The sequence below is a fragment of the Spodoptera frugiperda genome, chromosome 1, assembly GCF_023101765.2.
Source record: "Spodoptera frugiperda isolate SF20-4 chromosome 1, AGI-APGP_CSIRO_Sfru_2.0, whole genome shotgun sequence".
Classification (NCBI taxonomy): Eukaryota; Metazoa; Arthropoda; class Insecta; order Lepidoptera; family Noctuidae; genus Spodoptera; species Spodoptera frugiperda.
In genome coordinates, this window is record NC_064212.1 from 884,805 (window position 1) to 899,238 (window position 14,434).

General features: G+C 34.8%; 1 protein-coding gene across 2 annotated transcripts; it reads right to left on the bottom strand.

Annotated features, from left to right (window-relative positions):
* Positions 1–2,637: 2,637 nt before the first annotated feature.
* Positions 2,638–14,257, bottom strand: LOC118273581 (calcium channel flower). 2 transcript variants are annotated; one of them, XM_035590629.2, is made up of 6 exons: positions 14,095–14,257; positions 13,893–14,013; positions 7,920–8,127; positions 5,256–5,366; positions 4,125–4,256; positions 3,496–3,645 (listed from the first exon to the last, which is right to left on the bottom strand). In XM_035590629.2, the coding sequence occupies exons 1-5, from the start codon at positions 14,095–14,097 to the stop codon at positions 4,130–4,132; spliced, it is 570 nt and encodes a 189-aa protein (XP_035446522.1). In that variant the 5' UTR covers positions 14,098–14,257; the 3' UTR covers positions 3,496–3,645; positions 4,125–4,129. The 2 variants fall into 2 exon arrangements, with proteins under 2 accessions (XP_035446521.1, XP_035446522.1); XM_035590628.2 differs by lacking the exon at positions 4,125–4,256 and having other exon boundaries at positions 2,638–3,645; positions 14,095–14,256.
* Between the last annotated feature and the right edge of the window lie 177 nt (positions 14,258–14,434).

Genomic DNA, 14,434 nt, shown 5'->3' on the forward strand with positions numbered 1-14,434 from the left:
TCGGATGCGTAGTTAATTAAATTAAAACCAACCTGTTCTAGTATTCAATTAAAATCTAATGAAATGAAAAATAAAGTAAAGTGTTATGCGTATAACGTAAAGCCATAGTCGTGTTTAGTGATGGGATGTACTTTTATCTCTGCACTAAGTCGATGTTTTTCTAGAATAAAATACAATCGTGCAACGTAACTATTAACGATCTCGGATAACATGTCTAACTGAACATTTAACAAAGTTGCAAGTGTTTAGGCTAAGCAAGAATGTATCTCAACTTATTAATTTAATCATAGCATATACTATATACAATCTCAACGTAAATTCTTATTTTAACAATTAATTCGCTTAATATACATAAATTAATCGATGCATGTAAAAATTATGATGTATCTAATTAAAAAAATATTCAATGTAAATAAGGAAGCACAATGATACATTATAAAACATTCCATTGTGTTGCAAGTTTATAAATTCATTTTTAAACGTTCCTGTAACTGGCAACACCAGACAATAAATTCAAATAAAAACTATTGCACTAAAATATTGGCTGTGTGAGCAAAAATGTTAAAACTAGCAAAATATTACCTAAGACTAGGGCCTTTCTTATACACAATAATACTTACGCAGTCACTGTGGCGTTCTATATTGTTATTTTACAAAAATATTTTGCAATTGCTGTAACAGTTATAATTTTATCTATTCAAATTGTGTTGCAGAACAATTTCTATTTCTAATGTGTTCAATATTTTATTAAATGTGATTGTTAGTTGAAACGACTAATTATGTAGCTGTTTCATTTCTGGAGCATGGCAACACATTCGAAATTCAATCAGTTGATATTCAAACATTTATTCAAGTCAAGCTAGACGATTATCGACCTTTTACACGAGATCATAATGTCACAAATCATTTGACACGTCAACGCAATGTGTTACCAGTCAAGAAAATCATCAGACCTACAAAACTAGTCGATCAACTACCCAAATAGAGTAGTAACCGTCTAAAAACACGTATTACAATATTTCTAGTGGATAATATATCAACTATGTCGACAGTACATCTGGCTGGGGTTATCTATTAAACATTATAATCGTGTAGAACTTGAGTGCGACCCCACACTATACTAAATATTACCTAAACATTTGTTCCAGTAAATTGACACTGTCGTGACAATGAGGAACTACGTTCTAGAGGCATGCAAGATATACATACATAATATAGAATACATAGCACATATACAAAAGGAAAGACCCACAATATTCAGTACAATTTTCGGAATGCATACATTGATATTTGGATTCTAAAACGATTATAACCTTTTTAAAGGCTCCGTCGTAGTATAAAACCATAGAAAACGCAAAAGAATCCGTGTCTTATATCTTCAAGTTTCAAACAAAATGCTGCCAAAATTAATCACACCATCATAAGAAAACGAATGAAAATATTGCACGAAAGAAGGCTAGCTATACGATAATAGACTCTATAGTAAACACTTTACACCAATGTCAAGAAAATTTCGCTAACTATGTATTATGCTAATAACATTATCATTTAATTTTGGAATCAAAATCGTTTACACATGGCCGCATTACATTACCATCAAATTCTAATTTAATAAATTAAATAAAAATAAACACTGAAAAATGAGCAATATTAATTGTGATTTTGTTTATTATGTTTCATTCTTGGTAATAACCCTGAAATTATATTTTTCTAATTTAAATAAATATGTATACCGACGAAAATTTGGGAAATTCTGCATCATAGAAGATGACAGAAAAACTGTCGCTTTGCAAAATTGTCTAATGTGTTCTTTCTGACCGTGACCGACAGACAGACGTTATTAATATTATTATATTTGCTTTGATGTTCAAAAGTGCCTTCCTGGTCTATTTAAAATAAATCATTTTGACATTGACTTTGACTTCATTAACCTTTTCCAAAATATAATTTCTACCTCATTTCCATCCTCAAAAATAACAGAATCACGTCATAAAACTCAAAACCAGAACCACGTGGCACTGTTTCCCAAATAAATTAACATTAAACAATTTATTATACTATTAACAGCCCTCGACTACGTCCACAAATCGCTTCCTTACAAACAATAATAATAAATATGAAAGTTACGATTTTAGGGGTCTTAGAACAACGCACAAATAACTTTATACCTTAAACATTTCTATTATAAGTTGACCTCTTATGACTTGAACAGTCCACACAATGCAAGGCCAGGTTATACTAGACATGTTTAATCCAATGCGCAGTCGTTTACAATACAAGAATCCCTCCTTACTTCACCATTACAATACAACGCTCTGGCTTCAAAATTGACGCAGCGATTAACATGAATATGAGACGTAACTCTATAACATTAGGTATATTTTCCCTTAATACTTTAGTTTCGAAGCCACTCCACATAACTTGATCAGCCATTAAGATCATATAAATAAATAATTCTCCTAAAAAAACTTTTTCATTTTGAGGTTCATTTAAATAGATTTTCAAATGCATTGGTCCTTTATTATGAACATGTTATTAAAGACCACTTATTGAAAAAGAGCCTCTATTGCAACTGATATAATATCTATTTTAGTTTAAATCTCCTCTTATGGGCCAAGCGATATGGTACAATATGTCTATAATATGTGCTTAGTTCATAAACCTCTATAATATAACAAATAACTGGATATCATACATAATGAATGTTACCATAGACGAGAATATTAACTATCTACAAGCAGACTCAAATTATATTGTTGGCAATACTATTATTTTGTATGGAGGACACTGGTTTTTGTTGGCAACACTAAACTAAGGAGTTTTTACTGTGAATATTGCTATAAGTCTCTACTGGAAAAGTATCAATTAACTTGTTCCGTTGAGAGACATTGATAAAGTCTTTGTAGGATTTAATATGCGCTCCATTGTACTAGGAACGTACGTTAACAATAATTATAAGTAAACATGTACAGTATATTTAGCTAGAAAATATAAATAGGTATAAAAGAAGCACTCTGTCACAACAACAACGATAAAAATATTGATCAAGTTGAAAATTCACGTCATTACACCTCACCATGAACTCTTGCAAGTTTCAAACGCACTTGATAATGGAAGATGCACCTTACGTCTACGTCAATAAGTTACCAATTAGTAAGACAGTCAAATTCTAGATAGGGTAAGTAGTAGTCGACATAAATGCACGTACTTTGGCTTAAATATACCTGTCCTTGTCGTGCACATAGGAAAAAGATTGAAAGACGGTACTTAGATTCCATTCAAAATAACAAACCCTTTAACTCGTCCGTGCAAGCGATTTTGGCTTTTATTACGCTGGTAAAATGACACATGGGGGCTGCAGTAAATAGTTTGAAGATTAAAATCGGTTGAACAGACAATTAAAGAGGTTTGTATAAATGTCTGAGTATCAGAGTTCATGGTGAGTGCGTTCGGAAGTACTAGGAGCGCATAAGGAAGTAGGAGACTCACGGGGTACGAGGACTATAAGGTCAGTTGCGCACGGGGACGCCGGTGAAGCTGACGGGCTGTTCGTTCGTGACCAGGTTGGCTCGCGGGGCGCTCGTCGGCTGACCAGCTCCCGCCTCCAAGTTCGCCGCCGACGTCCTCATGTCTTCTATAGATCCTCTGTTACGTTGAAACAAGATTTTAGTTGAGGTCACAGATTAATGAACAAATGGAGTGCACATACTTCGACCATGAATTTGTGATAGAAAAAAATAAGAAATCAAATAAATCATTTATAAATGTGAACACATGCTAGCTTCTTACAGAAAACGAAACACAACAGAGAAGATAAAACGAAACTGTGCTCCCGAAAGCTGAAAATAAAGAAAATAGAAAACCTGTGCTGAGAACAAAACAAAGACAAATACGAGTCAAGCAAAGATATGAAATGACATAATTTGTTTTAATCAAATCTTTCTTTGTAAGCCAACACTATAACATATCAATAAAAGAGTAAAAAAATCTATTTATTTCATACATATTCATTAACATGACTTAGAATCAATATGGCTTCAAAGAAAAATTCCACAAAAACAAAGAGCCAACGGCATGCAATGAGAAAGCATGCGTCAGACGGTACATGTTTTAGTGATGCGTGCCTCGTTTAGTTAGGGCGCCACACGTCGGGGTCCTCCATGAGGGTGACGTTGTGGTCGTGCGAGGCCGACAGCGGAGCGCCCGGGGGCGTAGTGCCGCCCGCCGCCATCGCCGCCATGTCGTCGCGAGACCCCCTGTGACCCCCGCGCACACACACACGCAGTATTAGTTACATTACACGCTACACAGCTCAGTTAATGACAAGCTTTTGTTGACACTCAATAAATTATTAATTACTTTGTATTTTTGGTTATAAAAGACAACATTTTTCATCAAAAACAATAACAAATGACGTCACACATTCACACACCATTTAAAAATTATCAATGTACGATTTGATACGATAACGCAAAACACAATTATATTGTTACAAACAGTTATCTAAGTAATGGACAAAACAAAATGTATTTAATGTTTTCTCGCACTTCATCATCCATTTATTCATTCATCTTTGGCATACTAATTCGTGTGACACAGGCAAATATTTGTCTCTTTAAATTAAAATCGACTTTCAGATACTTAACATAATACCAATGAGTATTAATTTATCAGTAAGTATATTTCCTATATGTATTATGTATAATAAAGTCTAAAATATAAGCGAAAAGATTACACAGCCCAAACCCACTGAAGCAGGAGCTCGTGTTAGGAAACCCACGCCCAATCACAGTTAGTTACATAACTTATACTCTATTTCATTTGGGAAGGATACTGTGACGTTTGGTAGGTATTTGACTTGAAATAGCGCTCAACGCTTTAAAATATGCAATGTGGACTTAGATAATTAATTTTTGTAGTTTAGATAACATTGTGGTGACGCGAATTGAAGTTTTAAATCAATCACATATGACAAATGACAGAAGACAAATGACGCGCGTAGACAATCGACGACACAAATCCCACATCGCACATGTGCAGTTTACATGCAAATAAACATGGATAGAAAATCGCAACGAACTAATGTTGAACAGAAAGCCTACCAGACACAATCACCTCGACTGGTCGGATGATTCTCCTATTCTTAGAGAACTTTACTCACTGTTAACTTCACATACCAAATATCACAGTACCTTTCCTAAAAGAAATCGAGTATAATACTAGTAGATAATATGAAATGTATGCGTTATACTGACTTTTTGCCTAACGCCATCATTCCGTAGATGATGCCAGTGGCGAAGATCAGGCCGCTGCCGAACCACGTGCTCATGCTTATGAAACACATGAAGAATGGCGGGACTGAGAGCCTGAAAGTAAATGAAAACATTATTAGTTATGTAACAATACATAAAAAAATCTATTTATTTACAAGTTATATCTATATCTATTGTAAGATTTACAATGTGTTTAGGACCGGATTTCCAATAACGGAGCCCCATTGCCCTCCTTCTTAATCTTCCCAATCCCTGATTCCCCAACAACCATTAAATTCCTAACCCCAAAGGCCGGCAACGCACTCGTAACGCCTCTGGTGTTTCGGGTGTCCATGGGCGGCGGCGATTGCTTACTATCAGGTGATCGATTACCAGCTTATATCAATTAAACAAAACATGTTGTAGTACGTGCCTAATATTCACGAACGACATTTTCGACAAATAGTCCTTAAAATAGATTCTAACTCCCACTCAATTATGAATAGTAAGGAAACATACCAAACTAATTTGTTATTTTGCAACATAAACATACCTAAATGCAATATCAAACAAAATCATGTCATAGCATAATAAGAACCGACCTCCAACCACTGAGTCATTCCAGGCAAGAGTTAAATGTTATTAAAGTTATTATTTAACAGCGGTTACACAATGGCTTTCATACGTAGTAGTAGTGCACTACTACTCGTGATGCATATAAATGTACAACGAATGCTTTAATAATTTTATTGCACTATACATCGCCATCATCAACAGCCCGTCATAATGCACTGTGCATGCACCTGTGCATAAAATGTCGTAGTGGCCCGGAGGTATAAGACGCCCGCTACTCATGCTTAAGGATGCACGTTCGAAACCTACCAACAGCAACTACCTTTTTCGAGTTATATGTACTTTCTAAGATTATTTAGACACCACTGACAAACGGTAAAAGAAAACATCGTGAGGAAATCTGAGCTTATAATTTCTAATTATAAGTTTGAAATCGCTAACCCGCATTGAGCAAGCGTGGTGATTAATGCTCAAACCTTCTCCGTGCGAGAAAGGGCCTTTGGTCAGCAGTGGCCACTTATAGGCTGTTAATGTGATGTGAAATTGGTTTTGCCATAACTAATCTCCACGCTTGGCAGGCTAGTTAGAGATTGCAGTTGGTTGCACAGGTGCGAGTAATGTTTTGCTTAAAAGTAAAGCGCCATGATTCGGCACGAATAGACTCGACTGGCGTGATACCACGGCCTCACGAACGTGAAACAAAGGATTCGCCGTGTAAGTGATGAGTGAACAGAGATAAGTAATAAGATTTTAATATTTTATTCATACTGTAAATATATTTTATCTTAATCTATAAAAGTTGTACCTAAGTAAATGAATGCATTGATAAACCAATGAATCAGATCTGACGACATTGCTACGTCACATCGTATCGTGTTTCTTATATCTAATTAATTTAAAGTTTCCTCAATATTTTCCTTCAATAGGTAAGTATTTATTGTAAACTGCATATAAAGCTATCGTTGACTGATATTCACTAGAGTATTATTTTTAATTGTTTTCCTTGAAGTTGTTGTTAGGATAAAATTAAATATTAAACACTTTGGGTTAATGAGGTCAATCAAACAGATTACCCGACAAAGTTGTAAACTATGTAATACTATGTATGGAACCGGCATAATTCTGTCTACTCAAATTTAAACTTTATATCACATAATCTCACGCTTCTTAATCCCAGAATAGGTAAGAAACAGTGTACAGTTACAGTACAGCCCCTTTGAACAAGGCTACTTTCTTCTTTCGCCAATAACGTTTGCAATCCAATCTTTTGTAATAACCTATTTTAAGGCACGAATCCAGAATCCGCAACTCAGAATTTCCAAACGAAAGCCCTTGAATACGTTGAAAACAAAAATTATTTAACCTTAAGAATCTTTCTTCGAACATCTTAAATACTAATATAATAAATGCGAATGTTTGTGTGTATATTTGTCAGTCAATCACGTCAAAATGGCTTAAGATTATGGTCCAAAATAACACAACACTTTTTATACCACGGGACCGCGAGCAAAGCCGTTGGTAGAAGCTAATTTGGCTACTTTACTAATGACCTTTGTCCTAAATAAAGGCATCACACCTTCCTGTCTTTCAGGCCATGTCAAGTGTCCAAGTTATCACAACGTAGTCTACACATTAGCACTGTGATAAGAACGACTTAAAAAGCAACATGTTTACAGTACACCTGATATAACTTATCAGCTGACTCATAACATACAACACACAAATGTATTTCAATTAGGATATTCCTATTAAGTCATCAATGCATCAGAGAATAGTTGTTGTGAAATAAGTATCGTTATTTCACTCTAAGATATTGACGTCTCGCGAAGATATGTTTACGTGAAATGACGCAAAAGTAATTCTTCGGCAGACTGTATCTGCAATAACACGTTTTTGACACAAAAGCAGATATCGTAACATTTGAACCTTGCAGGTTACCGGGGCTCCGACTCGAAAAGCAGAAGTAAGAACGGGGTGGTTTTTAGTCAGTAAGAGTCTGACACTACCTCTAGCCTTACCCGAAGCGTGAGAACACATTAGATGACTTACCTCCCTTCAAAAAAAAAGGATGCAAGACAGAATAGGATCACTCACCCAACATAACAAGCCGCCTTGTTCCAGTAAGGCCTCGTCTCCATCTTATCGCTGAGGGTCTGCACGTAGTCTATGAAGAAGCAGCAGCACGGCGCCTCGCACACTATCACTATGAACCCGGCCAGCATCTGCCAGATGCCAGCTATCAGGCACCCCACGTCCAGCAACACGATGCTGATGCAGTTCAGCAGGCCCAGGATTATGGCAACTGGAAGAGAAAGTTGTTTAGTTAATAATTGACTGCACGGTTGGCGCGGTGGCTGGGCAACCAGCTTCCGCGCTACGTGTAGCGGGTTCGGAGCAACTCTTAGTGTGATCCATAAATTGTTGTTTCGGGTCTGGGTGTCATGTGTATGTGAACTTGTTTATTTGTAAACGCACACAGGAGAATTTTTTTTACTAATTTTATTATTTTAACTTGGTACATGTATGCTGAATCAACCTTGGGGATCGTTGGGCATTACTGTAGCACATTTGTTGCGTTCAAGAAGTAGTCCTAAAATACTAAAACTTACTAGTATTATACATTCACAAACATCTAGCATAAGTAGGTAAACAGGACAGGCTTGATTTAAGAGAGCTATCTCTGGGTCATACTCATAAACCTCTACAAAGTCTGCAATGAATGTTGCTCATAATTTTATAATGGACATTAATGTCAATAAAATTATAATAGCGATTGAGAACATCGCTCGTCGACTTACAACTTTACGCTATTATAGAATTAAATTTTCTTTACGACATTTCAGTAAAACGATAACATAAGTTTTTAAACTAACATGGTCACTAACACTATCATTAGAATTTGCAACAGCGCCGAAATATCGGAAACTCATAGACATAAATAAACATGGTAAATATCCCGTCTTAAATTCTAATGATAAACGATAACATGTTATGCATTAATTATTTAGTTCCTCTTTCTACCCCAAAAGCAACAGGAAATCAATTCAAAATACCAGCACACCTTAAAAATTGGAACCGACGTGTGACCTAAATTGGAAGACATATATTATTGACGCGCGCAAATTTAATATCGGTCGACACTGGTAGGCAATATTTTCCCGCCGTACCCGAGCCGAGACCTACATTGTCTACAAAATGAACTACTTCACAAGGAATCGATAAATCCAGTCTTGTTTTAACCACGTCGCCTCTTTTACTATGACATTAAAATAACTGCCACCAATTACTGCGATCAAATTGGACAATTTCTTCTACGGTATTCCATCGAAATTGTACAACAGGGGAAGAGGGAGTGGGCCCAATTATATTATTACACGAACGACATCAAAAGACAAGAAAATATGAAACATTGTCTCGCGGTAAAATCAATATCTATTCCTACAGTTTTGAACAAAGCTATTTATAGTCTAGAATTGGGAGCAATTATTTTTACTGTTCCTCACAAATCTAGGCCTGTTTTCAAGTGTTATTAAAACAGTTAGCTGCCGATTAAACATGGCTTTATATAAACCGTTACCGTTTTAGCTAACGACCTTCCTACACACGCCACAATTGGACACAATGCTCCAACGATGAATGACCACACACGATGACCGTACACATCCTATCAACTATATTATTACAAACGCGAAAGTTTGTGTAGTTAGGCTGAATTTATGCAAAAACTACTGAATGGATTCAGATGCAATTTGGCATGCAGATAGATCAGGAGTACGTTTAAAATGTATTTTCTTTAATGCTTGAATATTATTGTAAACATCAAGGCCGCATTATTTATATTTCATTGCAATCGGATTTGTATTAATTAAATTAGTAAAGGGCTTATAAAACAATAGGATTATCGTCCTCCATGCATGAGTGGAGATTACAATGCAAAGCAATACTATAGGTGTTACTGCGTAGTCAATATCCAATAGGCACGTATCTACTACAAGTATTTTAGTTTTTATTTTTTAGAAATCTGATGAACCTTGAGCATAATCCATATGTGGCAGACAACAGATTTTTGTATAGTTCCTGAGTCATTAGCAAGAAATACGTGAACCTACTGTTGTACCTACACTTTAAGTGAGGGAGAGCCATACTTCGCCACGAATGTGCCGGCTAGTCCGGAGTGATACCACGGCCTCATAGAAAACCGACGTGAAACAAAGCTTGCTTTGTGTTTCATTGCGTGAGGTTACCGGAGGCTCAATGCCCTTCCCAATCTTCCGAATCCCCGATTCCCCAACAACCCTTAAATTCCTAAACCCTTATAACCATCTACCAAAAAAACTTAAATCATTGATACAAATTCGATGAATAGTAACTACTATGAGGGAATAGACTATGAGAAGAGGCAAAGGCCACCCTTAATCATCTCTTAGCATTCTTACATTGGCCGGTAAAGGTAAGCACTTTTGAAACGATAATAGTCAACGATCCGTCAGTCAGACTCATTAGTTAAATGTCAAGTCTTTCTTGTTTCAATGAGTTCGTTTTTGCGAAGAAGAACAAGCAAGAAAATCTGTATACTTGACTATTTCCCAATATTTCCGACAGTTTCAGATTTGAAGCTAATTTGACCTTATCTATTGTGCCTAATTGAACTACCGACAAGCCATCACGGTCGCATCCATTGGCAAAAACCAATGCCATGGACAGAAGCGTCAATAAAATAGGCCTATATTTAATTTGTGAGCACAAAAACTAAATTCCTTGTGGCTCTTTGTTTGGAATTTGGACTAAATGTAAGATTTAAGTTATTATAAAGATGTTTAAGTAGTGATAAAATGTCTCAAATAATGCATTCACTTCTCGTCAACTTTTTTCTTATTGTAATAGTTTAGGAGGCAACTCTATTATGAAACCGAACGAAATTCTAGACGATCATATAAAAAAGAATTACAAAATGAAATTCGCAATAGTTCGTTCCTCCGATCCAGGTCGAACCTAGTGCTTTACTTTAAACAATAGAACTTGTAGATGCTGTACCAACGAATTGATAACTCGTGTCATGTTTGAAATGAGCAAACTATTTGATAAAATATTTAACCAAAGATTATTCAACGAGTTACTTTAAACATTAAACTAACAGCTTGGTCGGTAAATAATATTTTAGTGTTCAAAGATCTGGGTGATAAGGTGGAGTTACTCTAGTTACTTAGATACATATTTATTTTGACATCCTAGATGACATACGTAGGTAGATCGTAGGGATATACATTTTCTTCATGAACGAGAGGTTTCCTACACACGCTAAACTTAGCACACAATCGTTTGTTATGTTAGATTTCGATTTTAGGGCATTATCGTCCCACTACAGGGCAAAGGCCTCCCTAAGTCCCTACCCTACTCCCACTCCTCTCTGAATAAAGCTTTTTGCGGTCAATCCTTGTCATAGTTGTCGAGTTCGTCCCGTTTGGTATGTTAGTTATTGTTATTTAGTCTGTGAATAGAATGTACAGTAATGTAATTTGAAGAACGAACATGAGACCTCGGTGTCGTGGGCTCGTGCAAATACGTGTTTAAAGAGACATTTTGGTCTACCTATCTTTACAGGTATAACACCAAAATGTCTCTCGATTTTTTTTTTATTAAAAGTATAGTAAGGCCACTATGCCGCCAACGATGGATGCCGTGATCGACCACGAGACACGAATGTCTATAAGCAACCTATTCATTTAGGACATAAAACATCTGAGTTATGCACTTCTGAAAACAGACTCTGGCAAGGAATAAAATTAAATATAGTGTACTGTAATTAAGCATGTAATATTTTGTGGTGTTTAAGCGAGCTGTGGTTTACAATACGCCCACTTTTCTATGCGGGAATGAATCTATTTCTAGAATAAACTTCTAAAGAGAAAGATTACTAAAGAGAATAACTTTATATACGCGAAGAATTTTTTTGTTTGTTGTTTTTATGGTCTCGACACCTTTTTCCACCTTTTTCCTTTGCCCAAAACCGATTTTAACTACTTTTTTTTTCTTTATCACGCATGCGAAGCCGCGGGCGTTTATTATAGATTTTATTGTAATGAAACCATCTTGATTTTTATTAGACCTAGGTACTCATATTGATTTATCATAAGTAAAAAAAAAACATTAAGTGTAGGTAATGTTAACCTATTATCAGACAAGTTGGACATTTGATGTTATCACTAGAACATAGTTAAAAAACTGGTTCCGACATAGAGCCGACATTTTTGTCACAAATAATTTCAATGTTAATTTAATATTATGCGAGAAACTCGTCCATTGAAGTTCACGCATATTAATGACTAGCTGTAGCCCACAACTTTGGTCGCGTGGAGGTTATTAATGTGTGAAAGTGATTGTCGAACCCTTCGATCTCAAAACTATCACTATCAAATAAATTATGTCAATTTACTAACAAAAGACAAACAAAATTATCCCATGGAAAACATGCGTTTTTAGGCAAAAATGGTAGATCTATCTTAGAGTCGATATCTATGAATTGGAGTCAGATTTTATCATGATGTTATGAGTCTTTCGGTGATTGGGTTACAAATATCATATTTCGTCCATATTTATGAGAATAGGTAGTTTATTAATGAATATAAGCTTCTTCAGTGTTAAATATGTTTTAAAACTATCCATTGGTAAATAGAACATCCATTACTACAACACACCCTAAGAAAGAAAAGGGGTAAACAGAGTTCTATATGTTTATATGTTTATATAGATCTCTGTTTTTGCACCTAGGTACTTTTTAGTATTTAGTTATACGGTACTTTCAGAAATGGTCTCTGATAGTATATAATTGTTCATATTAACATAGTTACAGCAAATTTACTTAGGGTCAAGTACTTCTAGTTCGTATAAGAACTAGTTAGCCAGCATTTAACCTAATAATTTAAGTGTAAAACTGAACCTAATTATGTATACAGAATATATTAGTTAGGTACAAAGCATATTGTAATTTGCATTTAAATGTGGTGCATTATTCTCACATGATTCTATTTTATCTGTTCTTTTTGCATTTTTATTGACTCAAAAAGATTGTTTCAGCAACAAAAGTTATTAATTTTTAAATATAAAGTGATGGCCACCTGTCTTCCACCACCTATTCTTATGTAAAACATATTGATACACAATACATAAAAAAATACATACTTAAACAATATATTATTGTTCAGCCACCATAGAATAGAATGTACATCATAAACATGGCGGTACCATTTATTTTAAATGTATGTCATATATTGTGTTTATTAGTTTCTCCATTTAATGAATAATGTTTTTTATACTTTTTAAGGCCAGTTCATTATTTCTTTATGAGCATTTATCATCAGCCTGTAAATGTCCCACTGTTGAACAAAAACCTTCTCAAATAGAGAAGGAAAATTAATTGTGACTATAGAGTTTATAATATTTTTCTTTGTCATTTATAAGCTTATAGTATTATTATGATTCAGTCATTAACCTAATTTTCAATGGACAAGGAAAACCCACTTGATTTTTAAATAAGACTATAAACAATAACATATCTGCAACTAACTGGTTGATTGAACCAGTGACCTAAAATTATTAAGTTTGTTTTCAATTACATTCAAACATTAATCAATTATTTACTTGTACTCCTTTCTGATTGGTCAATATTTTTAGCACATTCATAAGACAAATAAAAATGCAAGGTACCTACTTATATTTTTCTAAAACAATTATAAGAATGCATTTATAACAGTGTAGGTACTCATTAAAATGTTAATTGTGTTTCTTTAATGCCCCAATTATCTTCAACACTTTCTAACTAAATATGTAACACCAATTATCCCTTTGTAACCCAAGCTAAGACGCAATTCGTTGCAACACGTACATGTTTATTATTTCAGGCTCATTGTCTTGAATCAAGGGTGGAACTGTAGATTTGGGTTTTAAAGATAAGATAATAATGTTGATTTATTGATCTACTCTACTCAAATCTTAGCGGACACATTATACCGTATACGCCATGTTAGTGACATGTGTATTATATATAATATAAGGTAAAATAATACGAACTGAAGCCGCCAACTGTTCCAACTCCCCGACCAGCGTAGCGCATCCACCAAGGCACGTCATCTTTCTGGGCATTGTCGCCGCCCGGCCGGGCCATAAGCATGGAAAGCTTGTCTGTTAACGACTGAAACAATTATTAACATTGTAATCATGTTTCTCTCACGTTACTACAGCGAATTATTTAATATTTACGAATATTTCTTACCATTTTCGAAAAAATCAATTCACTGCCCTGTCACCTGTCAAGTCAACTAAGTATGGATTGTTTTCTTTGCGTACTTGGATAGTTTTTAAATCGATCAAAGGGTTTTAATATTTTATTTGTTTTTAAAGTTAGATTAAAAAATTTCGATAAATGATGGTTTGTTATGAAATGACTTAATAAATCTTTTAATTGGATTTGGTAACAAGTTCAGCACGATTATTTAATTATTGCTAACTTGTAAATGAGAACATGCTACATTCTTAATTTCGCGTTTCGTTAATTCGCTAATACATCTTCATAAGGTTTGATTTTACAATTTTAGTCTTACTTTTCGTGTATT